General features: G+C 43.7%; 1 protein-coding gene across 33 annotated transcripts in view; it reads right to left on the minus strand.

Annotated features, from left to right (window-relative positions):
* Positions 1 to 19316, minus strand: part of MADD (MAP kinase activating death domain) — a 132969-nt gene that overhangs the window by 45929 nt on the left and 67724 nt on the right. For 22 of the 33 annotated variants that reach the window (XM_030559839.1, XM_030559853.1, XM_030559851.1 and 19 more), the window contains 6 exons: positions 16712 to 16812; positions 16270 to 16353; positions 15067 to 15225; positions 10875 to 10983; positions 10033 to 10095; positions 9524 to 9644 (listed from right to left, as the gene is read on the minus strand). In XM_030559839.1, the coding sequence (XP_030415699.1) occupies positions 9524 to 9644; positions 10033 to 10095; positions 10875 to 10983; positions 15067 to 15225; positions 16270 to 16353; positions 16712 to 16812 (637 nt within the window). The remainder of the gene's footprint in view (positions 1 to 9523; positions 9645 to 10032; positions 10096 to 10874; positions 10984 to 15066; positions 15226 to 16269; positions 16354 to 16711; positions 16813 to 19316) is intronic. The other 11 variants (XM_030559858.1, XM_030559848.1, XM_030559846.1 and 8 more) reach the window with 1 other exon arrangement.

The following is a 19316-nucleotide window of genomic DNA, read 5'->3' on the forward strand; positions in this document are numbered from 1 at the left end:
GAGCCTGTCTTGGGTACAGCATCCCTGAAGACTAGTACTTGGTAGAATTGAGGCCACAGCTCAGTGGACCTCTAGCAGAGGTGGCAGCTGAAATGCCTAAGGAGCACATGAACGACTATAAACTTTTTCAAGCCAAGGCCAGATACAGAATGGGGATAACCCCGGATCATGCCCGTCGGCGTTTCAGAACCCAAAAGTGGAAACCAGATGTGTCATTTCCCAAACACGCCTACTACGCTGGGAAAAATTATGAGGCCTGGATATCAGGACACAATGTTAAATCCTTGGAAGAACTGCACCTCCTCATACAAATGGAGCAGTTCTTGGATGGTGTTCCTGAGGACATAACACGGTACATACAAGATGGAAAACCCAAAAATCTCACCGAGGCGGAGGAGATTGGAGCCAGAGGGTTGGAAGTGGCAGAAAGCAAGAAAGCTACTGTCAAGGGGAACGAATACCCCAGAGGGCACACTGACCATAAACCCTACAACCGAGGGCAGCCAAAAACCCCACCTACAACCCAAGTAAAGCCACAGACACAGTATTCTTCCACCTCACCAGTCTCCAGTAACTCACCTCGACCCAGTGATCCATCAGATGGAAGATGCTTTAAGTGTAGTGAACTGGGACATATCAAGGCCAAGTGTCCAAAGAATGCCATCCGAGTGCAATTCATTACACCACCATCACCCAAAAGATCCCCAGGCCCAGATGCCTCTCAAATACCCTTGGAGCGAAGGCAAAATTTGAGAGTGGGCGGAAAGAAGGTTACTGCGTGGAGAGACACGGGGGCACAAGTGTCAGCTATCCACCAATCCTTCGTAGACCCCAAATTCATCAACCCAAAGGCCCAAATGACAATTTACCCCTTCATGTCACAAGCTGTAGACTTGCCTACAGCTGAACTGCCTGTCCAGTACAAAGGCTGGTCAGGAATGTGGACTTTTGCAGTTTATGACAACTATCCCATCCCCATGCTACTGGTGGAAGACTTGGCCAACCAGGTGAAGCGGGCCAAGCGAGTGGGAATGGTTACACGTAGCCAAACCAGGCAAGCTTCCAGACCCATTCCTGTTCCTGGGCCGTCCACAGACGCCCCATCTGTGTTACCAGAGACCCAGACAGAGGTAGTGGACCCGGATTCCATGCCAACCACTGAAACAGCCACAGCACCTCCAGTCCCAGGCCCGGAACTGGAACAGCAACCAGCACCAGCAATTGCAACCACATCTTCAAACTCAACGCCAGAGGGCGCCAGCGAGCCAAAACTGGCAGAAGCAACAGACAGCCATACCCAAAAGGCTCAGCCAGAGCCTGAAATACCCTCAGGTGCACCAGCGGAGAGCGGTTCACCAGCAATGGAAACAACCCCATCACCTACATCGCTTCCAGAGGGACCAAGCCCAAGTCCCCAGTCTGAGGAAGAACTGGTGACCCCAGCCTCCAGGGAACAGTTCCAGACTGAGCAGGAAGCAGATGACAGCCTTCAGAAAGCGTGGGCGGCGGCACGGAGCACCCCACCGCCTCTCAGCTCTTCTAATCGATCCCGGTTTGTTATAGACCAAGGACTTTTATACAAGGAAATTCTTTCTGGTGGACACCGGGAAGAATGGCAGCCGCAAAAACAGTTGGTGGTTCCAACTAAGTACCGGGGGAAGCTCTTAAGCTTAGCCCATGATCATCCCAGTGGCCATGCTGGGGTGAACAGAACCAAGGACCGGTTAGGGAAGTCCTTCCACTGGGAGGGGATGGGCAAGGATGTTGCCAAGTATGTCCGGTCTTGTGAGGTATGCCAAAGAGTGGGAAAGCCTCAAGACCAGGTCAAGGCCCCTCTCCAGCCACTCCCCATAATTGAGGTCCCATTTCAGCGAGTAGCTGTGGATATTCTGGGTCCTTTCCCAAAAAAAGATACCCAGAGGAAAGCAGTACGTACTGACTTTCGTGGACTTTGCTACCCGATGGCCGGAAGCAGTAGCTCTAGGCAACATCAGGGCTAACGCTGTGTGGCTGGCCCTAACAGACATTTTTGCCAGGGTAGGTTGGCCCTCCGACATCCTTACAGATTCAGGATCTAATTTCCTGGCAGGGACCATGGAAAAACTGTGGGAAACGCATGGGGTGAATCACTTGGTTGCCACCCCGTACCACCATCAAACCAATGGCCTGGTGGAAAGGTTTAATGGAACTTTGGGGGCCATGATATGTAAATTCATCAACGAATACTCCAATAATTGGGACCTAGTGTTGCAGCAGTTGCTGTTTGCCTACAGGGCTGTACCACATCCCAGTTTAGGGTTTTCACCGTTTGAACTTGTGTACGGTCACGAGATTAAGGGGCCATTACAGTTGGTGAAGCAGCAATGGGAGGGGTTTACGCCTTCTCCAGGAACTAACATTCTGGACTTTTTAAGCAACCTACAAAGCACCCTCCGACACTCCTTAGCCCTTGCTAAAGAGAACCTAAAGGATGCTCAGGAAGAGCAAAAGACCTGGTATGACAGACATGCCAGAGAACGTTCCTTCAAGGTAGGAGACCAGGTTATGGTCTTGAAGGCGCAACAGGCCCATAAGATGGAAGCATCATGGGAAGGGCCATTCACGGTCCAAGAGCGCCTGGGAACTGTGAACTACCTCATAGCATTTCCCAATTCCTCACTAAAGCCCAGAGTGTACCATGTTAATTCTCTCAAGCCTTTCTATTCCAGAGACTTACAGGTTTGTCAGTTTACAGTCCAGGGAGATGATGCCGAGTGGCCTGACGGTGGCGTGGAAGAGGTGAACCTCTCAACCACCCTGGAACGTCTGCAGCGGCAACAAATCAAGGAGCTGTGCACTAGCTTCGCCCCATTGTTCTCAGCCACCCCAGGACGGACTGAACGGGCATACCACTCGATTGACACAGATAATGCTCACCCCATTAGAACCCCACCCTACCGGGTGTCTCCTCATGCCCAAGCTGCTATAGAACGGGAGATCCAGAACATGCTACAGATGGGTATAATCCGCTCATCTACCAGTGCATGGGCATCTCCAGTGGTTCTGGTACCCAAACCAGATGGGGAAATATGCTTTTGCGTGGACTACCGTAAGCTAAATGCGGTAACTCGTCCGGACAACTATCCAATGCCACGCACCGATGAGCTATTGGAGAAGTTGGAACGTGCCCAGTTCATCTCTACAATAGACTTAACCAAGGGTTACTGGCAAGTACCGCTAGATGAACCTGCCAAGGAAAGGTCAGCATTCGTCACCCATGCGGGGGTGTATGAATTCAATGTCCTTCCTTTCGGCCTTCGAAATGCACCCGCCACCTTCCAGAGGCTAGTAGATGGTCTACTAGCAGGACTGGGAGAATTTGCAGTTGCCTACCTCGATGATGTGGCCATTTTTTCAGATTCCTGGCCCGAACACCTACTACACCTGGAAAAGGTCTTTGAGCGCATCGGGCAGGCCAGACTAACTGTTAAGGCCAAAAAGTGTCAAATAGGCCAAAACAGAGTGACTTACCTGGGGCACCAGGTGGGTTGAGGAACCATAAACCCCCTACAGGCCAAGGTGGATACTATCCAAAAGTGGCCTGTCCCAAGGTCAAAGAAACAGGTCCAATCCTTCTTAGGCTTGGCCGGGTACTACAGGCGATTTGTACCACACTACAGCCAAATCGCTGCCCCACTGACCGACCTGACCAAAAAGACCCAGCCAAATGCAGTTAAGTGGACTGATGAGTGTCAAAAGGCTTTTATCCAGCTTAAGGCGACGCTCATGTCTGACCCTGTACTCAGGGCCCCGGATTTTGACAAGCCATTCCTAGTAACCACGGATGCATCTGAGCGTGGTATAGGAGCAGTTCTCATGCAGGAAGCAACAGATCGCAACTTCCATCCTGTCGTGTTTCTCAGCAAGAAACTGTCTGAGAGGGAAAGTCACTGGTCAGTCAGTGAAAAGGAATGCTATGCCATTGTGTACGCCCTGGAAAAGCTACGCCCATATGTTTGGGGATGGCGGTTCCAGCTACAAACTGACCATGCTGCACTAAAGTGGCTTCATCCTGCCAAGGGGAACAACAAGAAACTTCTTCGTTGGAGTTTAGCTTTCCAAGATTTTGATTTTGAAATTCAGCACATCTCAGGAGCTTCTAACAAAGTAGCTGATGCACTCTCCCGTGAAAGTTTCCCAGAATCCAGTAGTTAAAAAGTGTTCTTAAAATGTAGAAGTCTGTTAGTTATACACTTAGTGGTATATGTAAAGGTGCATGTGTTGTATTAATCTGTTTATTTTAAAGTTCTAGAAGGAAATCGCCGCCAGTGAGCTTCCCCACTGTCTGCAATTTGGGGGGCGTGTCATAAACAGATAGCTAAGGGTTAATGCCTCTTACACCTGGAAAGAAGTAATCTGAAACACCTGACCAGAGGACCAATCAGGAAACAAGACTTTTTCAAATCTGGGTGGAGGGTTTTTTGTGTGTGAGTCCTTTGTTCTTGGTCTTCTGCCTGTACTCTCTCGGCTATGAGAAGTGATTTTTTCTGTCTCCTGCCTTTCTAATCTTCTGTTTCCCAGTTGCAAGTACAAAAGATCAGATAGTGATTTATATGTTTTTTTTGTATTTACATGTCTATAGTTGCTGGAGTGCTTTGAATTGTATTCTTTTTGAATAAGGCTGTTTATTCAATATTCTTTTAAGCAAATAACCCTGTATTTGTCACCTTAATACAGAGAGACCATTTTTATGTATTTTTCTTTCTTTTTATATAAAGCTTTCTTTTAAGACCTGTTGGAGTTTTTCTTTAGTGGGGAACTCCAGGGAATTGAGTCTGCAGCTCACCAGGGAACTGGTGGGAGGAAGAAGTCAGGGGGAAGTGTGTGTGTGTTAGATTTACTAGCCTGACTTTGCATTCCCTCTGGGTGAAGAGGGAAGTGCTTGTGTTTCCAGGACTGGAAATAGAGAGGGTGGACTCCCTCTGTTTAGATTCACGGAGTTTGCTTCTGTGTATCTCTCCAGGAACCCCTGGAGGGGGGAAGGGAAAAGGTTTATTTCCCTTTATTGTGAGACTCAAGGGATTTGGGTCTTGGGGTCCCCAGGGAAGGTTTTTGGGGGGACCAGAGTGCCCCAAAACACTAATTTTTTGGGTGGTGGCAGATTTACCAGGTCCAAGCTGGTAACTGAGCTTGGAGGTTTTCATGCTAACCCCCATATTTTGGACGCTTAGGTCCAAATCTGGGACTAGGTTATGATAGAGTGCAAGATGTAAAACCTGGCCATGATGCTGAGTCAGGAGGTTGGAATGAAAAGGAAGGGATATGGGATGCTGAACCAACATTGTGAGGAGGTCAGAGGAAAAAAAAAAAAAAAAAAAGACTGTTTCAACCACATTGGAGCAATGAGAATGAGCTTGGCACAATCCAATTTCAGCTTGAGAATGATTACAATTGGAGGACAAGCAACAGGAGTGACAATTCCCAGCTCAGGTGAAAAGCATGAGTCAAGAAGCCCAGACAGAGACCCCTTGGGAGCAAAACAGCCGGCATTTCTTGTTGTCTTTCATGGGGAAAAGGTCAATTGTTGGTTGCCCAAAACTGCAAAAATGAACTACAGCATGCTGAGCTTCATGGACCATTAGCAATTCAGGAAGAAATTTCTGCTGAGGTGATCTGACAGGTGATCCTGGACGGAAGGTAAGTGATCGGCCCTGCGGGGGGAATGATATGCTCAATGCAAAACTGCCAGAGCCTGATCACCTCCTGACACAGCATGTAGGAATGTGCTCTCCCCTGTCTGTTCACATAATACCTCGCAATGCTATTATTGGTGAGTATGAGAACCACTGAGTCTCTTCTGTGATTATGAAAGATCTGACATACATTGTAGATGGCATGAAGCTCCAGGACACTGATATGAAGTTTCCTGTTCTGATCACAGGCCTTGAACTTTCAGCAATCCCAGAAGTGCTCCCCAACCTATTAAGGAGGCATCAGTAACAACAGTCCTGGTTGGTGGGGACTGAGCAAAAGGAACTCCCTGGCACACAGTGTCCTGATTGGCAGAGGAAGCCAGACCAGTCTGTCCAACGGATGACTATTCAGATGATAAACCAACTTCAACCACATTTTAAAAAGCGTAGCTTGGCATATTGGGCTGCCTGTGTGCATGCAGCCCTATGGCTAGAACCTCCGGCATACTCAGGCTGTTGTTGAGGATTAAGACTGCATCTCCAGACATAGTGAATTGCCTGGATTTGCTCAGTTAGCATAAATGCTCTTGCACTGGGCAGGATCTATCAGGGCCCTGATTAACTTGATTCTTTTAGTTGAAATTAATGCTGACTTCCTGCAGTTTCGGATGAGACCTAGACAACTGGGTAGGTTATGTGGGACCTGGATATGACGGAGGACTTCCTCTCTGGACTTGCCCCTCAGTAACCAACCATCCAGATGAGGGAAGATATGAATTCCCCTCGTCCTGAGGTATACTGTCACCACAACCATGCATTTGTTAAAGACTCAGGGAGCAGAAGACAGGCTGAAAGGCAGTAGGATGTACTGGTAGTGCTGGTCCATCATGACAAACTAGGGAACCCTTGCGTGGCTTGAGAGAATTGCTATATGGAAGTAAGCATCCTTAAGGTCCAGGGCAGCAAATCAGTCATTGTGATTTAAGGCGGGGAGGACAGTTGCTAGGGTGACCACACAGAATCTCAGGGAAGTCCAAGATAGAGGCCATCCTTACACTGGGCTTGGGAACCAGGAAATACTGAAGTAGAATCCCTGTCCCTGATGCTGAAGGGGGACCTCCTCTACAACCCCTAAAGCTGGTAGAGACTGAACCTACTCAAGGAGCAGTGTCTTGTGAGAGGGGTCCCTGAAGAGGGATGGAGTCTGGAGCTAGAGAGGAGGGATGGTGAGGAATTGTATGGCATAACCTGATCTGACAGTGCTTGGGACCCAGTTGTCTGGGGTAATCCAGTCCCAAACATCATAAAAACAAGTCAGCCTGTCCCCAAATAGTGGGGCATTGAGCAAGAGAGGTTACTACTAGCTCACTTTCCTGGAAACACATGTGAAAATGGACACCTGCTGAATGCTGGGGGTAGAGTGGGGATGGCGATGAGCTGGCTGGTTAAATCTCGAACCAGAGGTCTCTGGAAGCTGTCCTGCTGCCTTACAGGAAGGGAGGACTGTCCAAAAAATGCTGAGTGGTATTGCTGCTGACTGCTATAGTAGGGCCTCTTCACAGCCAGAGTATATACTCCTAAATAACAAAGTAGCTCAAGAACCTTTAAAAAAAGAGCAGGATTTCATTGATTTTTTCTGAAAACAAAACCTGACCAAACAGTAAGTCCTCAAAGGTCTGCTGCACATTGGACCCAATGCTTGAATTCTGCAATTATGAGGCACTCCTCATGGTCACAACCAACACCATAATTCTGTCCGTGGCAACCACCACATTCAGAGCTGACGGCAATAAGGTATTGGCCACCATATGGCCTTTCACAACTTTTCCCTGGAGGGTTCTGAGAACTTGTCCACTAACTTTGACACGGCTGCCCAACTGACAAAGTCATACTTAAAGAGCAATGCCTGTGGGTTCTCAGTGCACATTTGCAGGGAAGAGGACATATACACCTTCTTCCCCATTAAATCCATCCTCTTGGACTCTTTGTCCTTAGGGGTCAACTTATACTTCCTCTGCCATGCCCTGTCATTTACTGTAGTTACCACCAGCAAGTTAGAAGATGGATGAGAGCCAAAACCCTGCATAGGGACAAAGCATAGCTTCTCTGAATGCTTCACAGTGGGAGGCAATGAACCTGGAGTATTCCAGAAAGCCTTTGCAGACTCTAAGACAGCTTCATTTATTGGGAGGGCTACTCTTCCTGGAGCTGATGATTGGAAAATATCCAGCAGTTTATGTGTATTCTCCTGCAGGAATTCCACCTGGATACCAAGGTAGCAGCCATATGCCTCAGGGGTCCTGATACGCCTTAAAATCCCCAGATACTGCAGAAGAGGAAGATTCCAGCATGGCAGAGTAATATGGAGAAGACAAGGGGCTGTTGTGCTGCATTGACAAAGAGTCATGTTGGATACGGTCAGAACAGTTTGTGCTGAGATGATTTGGGAGCAGGAGCCACCATTGGGACTAGTGATCTTGCTCTGGCGTGGGTTGAGGAGTGGAACCCCAGGAACTGAGGAGCATTGCAAGGAGACCACTGGGCATACAGATAAGACACTGGTAGCCAGTAGCTACTGTCCTGACTGTGGGACAGATGCCAATGGTACTGATGGTGATCTGAGGGCAATCTCTGGTGCCTACCCAGTGATGAGGGTGAAGATGGCCATGACCTGGATTTTGAGAATTTCTGGAGGTTCTCTGGTGGCAATGGGGGAGCCAATTCCAACAGAGCAAACAAACAGACTCATCTGAAGCTCTACATCAGGGCAGCACCAGTGCTGAAGAGGACTGGAGAATAGGCATCAGCAGTAATTGAATGACAGACACTCCAACTAGGTATCGGGAGAGGAACTAGTACCCGAGTCAGTACCAAGCTTGATGAAGGGATCTGCCACCACAACAATTACAATGCTGAAGGATGCACCAACATTGAGGAGGCCTTTGGTGCTGGGCCTCAAACCCACAATCTGAGGCCCAGGTGGTGCCACTCTGTGATGCAGCCAGAAGGTACATAGGGCAAAACAGAGGACAAGATGGAAGAAGCCTAGGGAGGTTGTGGAATTTTCACCACTGGAGGTTTTTAAGAACAGGTAAGAAAATCACCTGTCAGGAATGATCTAGTCATTACGTAGTTCTGCCATGAGTGAAGGGGACTGGATTAGATCAATGCTTCTCAACCAGGGGTAGAGAGAGGTCTTCCAGGAGGTACATCAACTCATCTAGATATTTGCCTAGGTTTTACAACAGGCTACATGAAAAGCACCAGCGAAGTCAATACAAACTAAAATTTCATACAGACAATGACTTGTTTAGACTGCTCTATATACTATACACTGACATGTAAGTTCAATATTTATATTCCAACTGATTTATAATTATATGGTAAAAATGAGACAGTAAGCAATTTTTCAGTAATACTGTGCTGTGACACTTTTGTATTTTTATGTCTAGTTTTGTAAAGCAAGTAGTTTTTAAGTGAGGTGCAACTTAGATGTATGCAAGACAAATCAGACTCCTGAAAAGGTACAGTAGTCTGGAAAGGTTGAGAGTCACTGGACTATTGAGGTCCATTCCAGTCCTATACTTCTATGATTCCGCATTTAACAAGAAGTGTCAAGTCACCCTGAACTTTAAAGAAACCTTTGTCCTGGCCTTATGTTAATGGTGCGGGAGCATACAAGGGAGAGACTGTGCAGGAGAGAATCAATTATATCAATGAGGTCTACTCAGTTGTAGTAGTTAATGTGTTACACATAATTAAATCAAACTTGTGAATACCCTGGATTTGCTTCAGCCCAAGGTGAAATAATGAGGAAAAGAGACACTGCCAAAGAACTCATATAAATTTACCTGTCAATCATTTCCTGAGGTCCCTGGTCCATTCCCATTCCTTCTCTCTCCAACATCACAGCATCCAGAAAAGCATCTTCCCAGAACTGCATCTGGTCCCACAGTGTTGAGCGCTCCTTACCTAGGCAATATTTATTTAGAGTTCTAAGCTCTCATTCAGTCAGATAGTGGAAGATCAACTCCTTTATTCCCATTCCATAAAGACACCCCAAGCCAAAACAAACCCACAGCAAAAAGGTCATTTTTAAAATTACAAACAAGAGCACAACAGAGAGAGAGAAAAGACACTCTCCTATCCTAACCTATAGTACACTCTGACAGCATCTCCCCCAAACCTCAGACATAAGGAGCAATCTCGTAACTGTCCCTTGAGTGTACACCTTCCTCCTAAAGTTAACAATGGGATGGTGCATCTCACACAGAAGTGAACAGGACAGGCCACAATGCATAGGAGTGCTGAGCAAAGATATTAGTGCAAACACACAGAAGTAGAAAGAAGAAATTATTACTTAGAGAAAAGGTTTCCATTGCAGCGTCCTCTAACTGGTCCCAGACAGATCCTTTATCCCTCCCTGCACAGTTCCGAGCAGGCAGGACCGTGGCAGCAAAGAGAAAGGGAGAGGATGAAAAACAGGGGAAGAGAAGAGAGGGGAGGGAAGAGAGAGCTGTTGATTAATGCAAAGTTCAGATCAAACAAGTTCGCAGAAAAATATGCTCGTTATTGCAGGAAACATTTAGCAAAGGGCTAGTGAATCTTCAGAATGCAGTAGCCCTCTGTTCAGGCTGAACTCTGCACAGAGCAGTAATATATTTTAGCCTTCAACACATTATCTAGCTCAGTAGTTTTCAACCTGCGGCCTCCTGTGGATCCACAGACTACGTCTAAAGTGTTCGCAACAGGTTGTCATTACCATTGAACAATGGTTTTCAGCCGGGGGTCCACAGACTATATCTAAGATTTCCAAAGAGGTCTGCACCTCCATTCAAATTTTTTTTTAGGGGTCTTCAAATGAAAAAAGGCTAAAAACCCACTTATCTAGCTAAAAATCTTTTCCTCTCAGGATTCCAGAATTAATTCATACTCAAGGATATGACAGCACGGGGCTCAGGCACATTAAGCCTTATGCTAACTACAATTTCTCACTTATCTTCCCTTACTATTTTTACCCTTGACAAATCCTCCACTTCCTTCCAAAAAACAAAACCTGAAGTGCCATTCTATTTATTGCCTAAAGTTTGGAAAGCATTGTATCCCTGAGAACAGAATCTCTGGATGCCATTAATTGGAATATGCAAGCTCCAATCTACTCTCAGTGTACGACTTCTCCAGCTTCCCAAAAAATTAACTTACCTAGAAGCCCTTCATAGAGGTAAACCCTCAGGCTCACATCCTCCAGAGCTCTCCCTGGGCTGCTGCCCTTGATAACCTTCACACTGTGCTTCAGGCTTTGAGATTTACCCTGAAAAATAGGAGGAGAGAGACATCAGAAAGGCCAATTTAACAGCCATATATAGGATTGTATCTTACAACATATTCAAGTATAAAGCCATGTTAGTTTGCAAACTATCTTTCATACAAACTATTTTCCAAATAGTTTACAGAGCTAAATAATAAATTTGAGCCTATAGTTAGAGAGAAAGAGAAATATTATGCAGGTTCAGCAAGGAAGGAAGATGTTTTGGGATGTCATTTGAAGAATTATGGGGAGCAGAGAAGGTGCAGAAATACAAAATGGCTATCCAGGATGGAACAGAAGGTTTTCAAACCAACATAGACAAGATTGTGTGGAGGGACAAAGGTGGCCAGAGCTAGGACAAGAGGAAGCAAGCAGAAAATTATAGAATGACAACATTTTATTGAAGGCTAGTACAAGTACATGGAGCATTTGAAAAACAATAATAATTTTAAATAGAACCAGAAAAACAAATGAGCCACCAGTAGAGTCATTTGAGGATGTCCATAACATTGCTGGAGTGCTATGTACATATGATAACACATATAGCAGCTTTTATACCAATACAGTTTGAAAAACTGGGACTTGAGGAGGACATAACAGAGAGAAATGCAATAGTCAGTACAACTGGAGATAACACATGGACTAGGATTTGATAAGGTACGAAATTATAACAATGGTGTATGTGGGCAATAAGCAGATTAACAGACCCAAAATGTACAAAAAGGAGAAAAGAGTAATGCTAAGGATAATGCCAATATTAGAGAAAGCGGAGACAAATGAGAGCTCCAAAACGAGGCAAGAGATTGAGATGGAGTTCAGGATGACCCCCAAGTTCAGCAAAAGCACTTCTGTAAACATGTAAGTAAAGGAAGTAGAGATGAAGACACAATTATATTTGTTCAAGACAGACAGAGAGGCTGGAAAAGGAGGTCATTAAAGGTCACCCTGAGATGTCAAAGGGGAATGAGGTCAGACCATAAAAAAAATGACAGAAGCAAGTGAGCGTCCACCACCTCTTTAAGAGATTCCAGAGTCCAGCAGGTCTCACTGTTGTGAAATCTTTCCTGATGTTCCTCCTCAAGGGATATCATCAAATTTAACAAAAACCAAACATAACTGAATTTTTCACCTACTATTACAAATTACATCTAAAATTCCTGTAGCTCAATTTAAAAAAAAAATGTATTTTTCACTATTTTGTCAGTTGACAGCACTTTGCACAGAGTCATTATCATCGTTTCTCATTTTGTGAGACTCTTACAAAACAATAGGGGAGCAGGAAAGAAAAGGGCTTGTAAAACCACAAAACCAGTTTGGGGGACTAAGGGGTTGGTACAGAAGAAGAGGTTACTCACCTTGTGTAGTAACTGGAGTTCTTCAAGATGTGTATCCCTACAGATGCTCCACTTCAGGCGTACATATGCACCATGCACCTTCAATTGGAGACTTTTGGTAACCGTGCCAATTCGGCCTGCTCATGGCCCCTACACATCCTCATACCTCACATCAAGGCTATATACGGCTGTGTGGGTGAACCGTCCTATGTTCCTTCTCCTTTGCAAAGCCTCTCCGAAGAAATGCCAAGAGGAGAAGGAGGGCAGGTAGTGGAGCTCTCACAGGGGGACACATCTCAAAGAACTCCAGTTACTGCATAAAGTGAGTAATCTCTTCTTCTTTGGATAGTGTCCCTATGGGTGCTCTACTTCAGGTGACAACTGAGCAGTACATGCAACAGGAACGGGGTGCTTTGGAGCAGAGTCCAAGTTTTAAGGGCATTCCCCAAGGGCAGCATCTGACCTAGAAGAATGGACCACTGCATAATGTTTGAAGGTGTATATCAAAGTCAAAGTTGCAGCCTTGCAAATCTCCCTAATCAGAACATGTGAGTAATGCCACAGAGGTAGACACACACTTTGTGGAATGGGTTAACATTCTAGGAGGAGGTTTTATAATGGCAAATTCATAACACAAAATAATATATCCAGAAATCCAAAGAGTCTCTGGGTAGAAATTATGGACCCCTTGGACCTGTCAGCAATTGGTATGAACAGTCTGGAAGACTTCCTAAATGGCTTGATTCTGTCCAGACAGAGGTCTAACCTCCACCTGACATCTAATGTATCCAGGATAGCATTCTCTCTGGTCTGACGTGGTTTCAGAAATAAAACGAGGAGATGGATGACTTTGCTGATGTGAAATTCAGATGACACATTAAATGTTTACCTAAGATGTGGACATAGTAAAACCTTGTCCTTCAAATATACTGTAATTGGGGGTCTGCCATTAAAGTCTGTACTTTCCCAATTCATTGGACTGAGGTGATGGCCACTGAATCAAGTTTAGATCCCATACAGCAGTAGGTTCTTTAATCTGATGGGAAAGGTTCCTCAACCCCTTGATAAACCTCAGTGTCATGAAATGAGCAAACACTGAGAATCCCTCAATTGGTGAATGAAAAGCTGTTATAGCTGCCAAGTGGACTCTCAAAGAACTCAGATATAATCCTGACTTTTTCAATTCCAGGAGGTAGCTGAGAACAGCGGAGAGGGAAGAATGAGCAGAGGAAATATACCACTGGTCACACCAATGGTTGAATCTCTTCCATTTTTTAAGGTATGTCATGTGGATCCTTTCCTACTGTTTAACAACACCTGCTGTACCTCTGCAGAACAGGACGTCTCTGTTCTCACAAAACATTCAGGAGTCAAGCCTTGAGGCAAAGAACTACCAGGTTGGGTGAACAGTATGACCAACGTTTTGAGAGAGAAGGTGGAGCTGAGGGCAATTTGCCTGTGCAGCTTATGTAGTCTCGGTGCAGGGCATGAGGATGTTTAAGGGGTGTACACAGGCTGAACAGATACTGCCACCGAAAAATCTTTCATCAAAGGCACATGGGGTGCACACACATCTGCAGTGGAGCACCTACAGGGACACTACTTGAAGAAGAACCTGAAAGTTGTTTTAAACTAATTGTTTCAATTGTGTAGATGTCAAGTTGATGGCAATCCTTTACAAAAGTAACCATTAACTGAATTTTATCTCATTACCCCTAGTGAAACTTTTTGCATCATCCTCTGTAAGTCTTTTCCCATGCAGCATTTATACTCTTAGCTATGTCTGACCAAGCTATTCATATAATACTTGACATTTACTTAGCAATTTACAAATATTAAATAATTAATCCTCACACACTGCTTGGGAAGTAACTAAATATCATCCCCCACAACCCCAATGTAATATGAACAATTCTAATCACTACATATAACAGAATAAATCATTTTGTACAAGATTTTACAGTCTAATGATGGCCATTACGCCAGAGGGGGGAGAGATCCTATTTGAACACAAAGGAAGAGTCTTTCAAAGTTGCTATACGTTTAATTTTTGGGACGTTAATTGAACAGCATAGGCGTGTTATAGCCAGTTTAGCCAAGTCATGTAAATAAATGCACTAAGAGAAATCTATTTACATTGTTGGATATGGTTATGCCCAAAGTGCATATGTTTTGGAGATAAACATGTTCTGGCTAATAGTTTGAATTTCAGTGCCTATTCAGATCTGCTAACTAGGAACTGGTATTTAAAGAAAATCCCTATTGACATTCTGATATTATTAGAATAGTGTTTTAAAAAACTACAGAACAGCTGTTAAACCCAGGGAGGGCCACCATTCACCCACACTGAGCAGCTGTTTCAACGCAATAAGGAATCATTTTGTCTTTGCTGTATAAAGCCATTCTACCATCAAGGATAATATAAATAGAGAGGGTAGACTGCATAAGTATTAGCTTGATGGAGAAGCATATCTTGAGAGTGAGGAATTAAATACAATTAGTGCCCATAGTACGAGAGTGAGAAGTAAGCCTGCCATACACACACAGTGTATAATATGCAGGCCCTTGAGAGGAAGCATTCAGTGATCCACAAAAAACTTCTACCTGCGTTATCAATACACTACAGAATTCTGTCAGTGCTGATTAGCCCTTGCAATTGGATCCAGGATCCATAATACTATGATCCCTCACCCACTTTACACCTATTCAAGTCCTATACAAAATTTCATTAGAAAATCAAATGTGCCCTTACAAAGATGGAGCTAGTAGCAGAGTTTGTCTCAATTTCACTGTCTGATACAGTGTTCCGTGATCCAGTCAGGTTCCCATCATTCTCCCCACTGAAGCCATCACCAGCGTTGCTGCTCAAGTCACTGTCCGCTCCTAATGTCTCTCCAGAGCTGTTACTAACCTATGGAGGAAAACAAAGCAATTTAGAATGGCTTATTTTCTTTATTAGCACAAGATATTGTGGAGACAAGAGATGTCAAGAGTGTCACCCTAAAGCTGAGTAAGACTCCAAAGGCCCACTCTTCCCAACAGCAGCACACTGCATTTCTATCCTGTGTCACAGTACTCTCCCACCAAACCCTACCCTACAGAAAGAGATAATATTAACAGACTTTAAAAAGACATTTAAAAATCCTTTGAGTTAACACATCTCAGAGCCCATTCAAGTTAGATGCAGACAGCTAGGTTGTTTTCCCTATCCCAGTACACCTCACCACCTTAAAGGTCAGGAAGAGGGCCACAGAGAGTTAGATATTTAGATTATAAAAATTCCACTTCAAAGAAATTCAGAAAAGAAAGCTAGAAAGCTCATCTGGCAAGGTCCCCACAGTGAAGAATATCAGACAAGAACTGTACCCAAGAGAAGGTTCAGTCCCTTTCACATAATACTACTTTTTTAAAATTATTATTATTATTTTATTATTATTAAAAGAAAAGAGATAAATCTACCCAAATTTGGATCCTATAGGCCATTACAAGCATGCATATATATATATATATAGACACTCTTTATAAACTCAAGCAGCTTCAAAAGTTACAGGTTTGTGTCTTCTGTGAACAACCCCCACCCACCCACACAAATGTTTATCAGCTTGAGCTCTTGTTTTCAAAGTGATTGCAATCTAACATTTTCACAACATTATTCATAGGGGGAATGGAGAAACGTAAACAACACCCAACAGCAAAGAGCACTGCATACACCAGGGATACTTGCCTACAGAAGGAGCATATGTCCATATGTAAGATACACATGCACACCACATACTCAGAGGCTGTACACGTAGAACACACTATGGAGACACTATCAGAGCAGACACACAGAATATAGACAAAACAGAGTACACGCAACCCACATACACAAATACATGCATGCATGTTCTATACACACTCTTCCACCACTGTAAAAAGTTAAGTACACCAAGATTCCACTTTGGCCATGTCCTACCACTGTGTTAACTTCAGAATCCTGGCTTGTGCTTCGGATCATAACAGCTGGCCCTGCACTGGCAACAGAGTCCAAATCACTCTTCTGCAACCAGACAAACAAACAAAGGGTATAGGAAGAAAAAAAATCCATGTTATATATTATAATTTCTATCAAGAGTGACAGACAACATTTACCACTACTTTTGGGGCCTCTCTCTTAGAGAAGCTTAAACTGCAGGCCTCAGATATTTGCTGTGTGGAGGCAGTCGTAAGGACAATCTGCCCCCAGCCTGTCAGATACAGCAATACCTTTTCAAATGAAAACTATGTGATTGGGGCAGAGACAAATATTTCCAGCACCAAACAGGAGAAGAGTTTCACCAAATGAGAGCACTTGAAAGGTTCTCTCAAACTCTAGAAAGTTGACCACAAGTAAGCAATGGAAGCATAAAGACACTGACCTGAGAGCCTGATGTCAAACTCAGGCCGCTGCCTGCACTGATTTGGGATTTTTTCTCGTCTGTCTCTCCCAGATCAAAGAAGTGTTTCACACCTTCTGACCCTGGAGAGAGGGAAAAGACATTCATTACTGTAACAGGGAAAGGCATTGTAGTTTAAGGCAGACGCTAGACTGGGAACAGGAACAATACCAGGAAGACAAGCCAGAGCTTCTTGTTCTCTAGTTCCTTAGTACTGTAAACAACAACAAAGCCCAGCAGGTCACATCTGCCATCCTTCCAGTGCTACTTTGCGTCTCACAATGCCCCGAGGAAGTAGTCCAACAGTCTTAATTACTGACTGTTAGTAAACAGTACCTCTCAGCAAGACCTATGGTATCCATTCAAAAGAGACAGAAAGAGAGAACAGGTGTCAGAGTCCAATTACAACAGACATGCGGAGCAGTCACTACTCAACTCTGGAAAGCCACTTCATTTGTTCTTGGTAAAACAGCTGACTTCTAATTATTTATTAATATTGCCAGTGTCATTTTTTGTACAATTAATTGATTGTCTCTTTGTGCTGAATTTGTTAGGTTGCCAGCAGTTGTTACCCCAGCAGTTTTTCCTAAACCAAGTGATACATGGTATGATCATGCAGCCAAAGAGCAGATGGCAGTAATTAGTGCCACACAAATAAGAGCGTCAAGTGAGATGCTTTTGGAAAAAATTACAATATTGCATGTTACTTTAAGACATATATGAATACATGATGAATGGCGCTCCAGAGTTTGCAAATCACATAGGTCAGTTGTGAGAGAATTTCAGCAGGTCTGAAGGCATGCATTCACTAGCCTACTTCATCCAAAAAGAAAAAAGAAACAGAAATGAGATAAAGAGCTTTATGTTAAGGTCCCCATGCAATACTGAAGCCATGTTCTCTCCCCTTCTCTGATGGAATGACAGAAGGAAAGAGAGAGAAACAGAGCGTGTGCCTGAGGAAGGATTTGGAAAGCACTGTGCAATGAAAGTAAGGAGGCAGGAGAAGAATATGCTACAGATTGTATACAGGTAACCACTAAGCTCAGAAAGGAGAAGAGGCTGAACACAACACTTCTGCCATATCCATATCTGCCAACTGTTCAGTAACAGGGACACATGACAAGCAGCTGGAGGATTTTTCTTATATACTCATGATGCATATAGATACAATATCCAGTAACTCTACAAACAATTCAGCAATACCTTACACTGCAACGATACTGAACTAGGAACCGAGAAGAGCATTGTTATGTTAGATATCTGTCACCAAACAGTGCTAACATTAGAGAGTGAAAGAAGCATGTGTGAGAGAGATAATATACACGGTGTATATAAAGATTTATGGGCATGAGTTTGGGATGACATTACTCATGAGTAGCAAAGCTGAAAGTTAGCTGTGCAGACCACCCCAAAGGCTGTACATATTTGCATGTTCTAGACTGCCACCCCATCAAGGATTCTCTATATATTTTGCCAAACGTATATTTTAGAAATGGTATGTAGCATACAAAAAAATATTTTGGTACTATATTTTGTAACCCTCTGCATAAAAACCCAGATGCCTTAGTTACTATAAATCAGTGTCCAGGACTCAAATGGAGAGGAAAAACTACAAAAAAGTACATTATATATACCTCAGTTACATAAATACCCTTTCTATTCATAACTTGTTTCTAGCCCTAGAAAGTCACAACTGTTGCATATCACACTGGAAAATGAGAAATCTATTATTTCCAGTGGTACAAAGGTACTATTTCTGGACCTGAGTGGTAATGAGATATGGGATCTTTTAACTTATCACTAGTGCAAGAATATCTATTTTTAGTCATGGGCCTTGGGCACGTATTCTTTTTTTTTTTTTAAAGGGAAAAATTAGGAAACAGTTGTGGCAAATTGATTTGGAAAGTAATTACAGCTGATGGGAACTGTTCTTAGATTTGAAATATTAAAAGCATGATAAATGTAATTCATCACACTATCACCACTACATATATTGTGTTTTGATTTTATACATTTATATAGGCACACATGCTTGTTACACATAAAACATTATGCCATTAAAATTTATCAGGATGTGATTAATCTCCACCCAGCCTCCTTGGCTGTTGGTTCCTTCCTCTTCAAGACCAGTTTGTTATTTGTCTATCTTTTTTTTTCTTTCCCTCATCCATTTTAAGAGAATATAGTTCCTGCCTTGCAGAGCTTATGTTTGGTAAGCACTATCACATTGTGGACATAAATCAGTCATAGATGCGCGCGTGTGTGGGTGTGTATACATATATATCCACACACACTGTATATCGGAGAGAAAGTTTTATAGTATGTGTGTGTTAGTAGCACACATCTATTTCTAAAACTATTACAGCTGATAATTACAAAAATCAAGCTTGGTAAAGACTCTAAAGGAGGCCTCAGCTACCTAATTCACAATTCTTCCCAGAAAATTGAATTGGAAAGACTTATCCTCATTTTGTTTTCAGCTAACACTGGCACTAAATACAATTCTTCACATATCACGGATCCATATTTCCTCTTCCCCAAAGTAATTTCATCCTGCAGTTCAATAGCAATCAGAAAATCTACTGGG

The sequence above is a fragment of the Gopherus evgoodei genome, chromosome 4, assembly GCF_007399415.2.
Source record: "Gopherus evgoodei ecotype Sinaloan lineage chromosome 4, rGopEvg1_v1.p, whole genome shotgun sequence".
NCBI lineage: Eukaryota > Metazoa > Chordata > Testudines > Testudinidae > Gopherus > Gopherus evgoodei.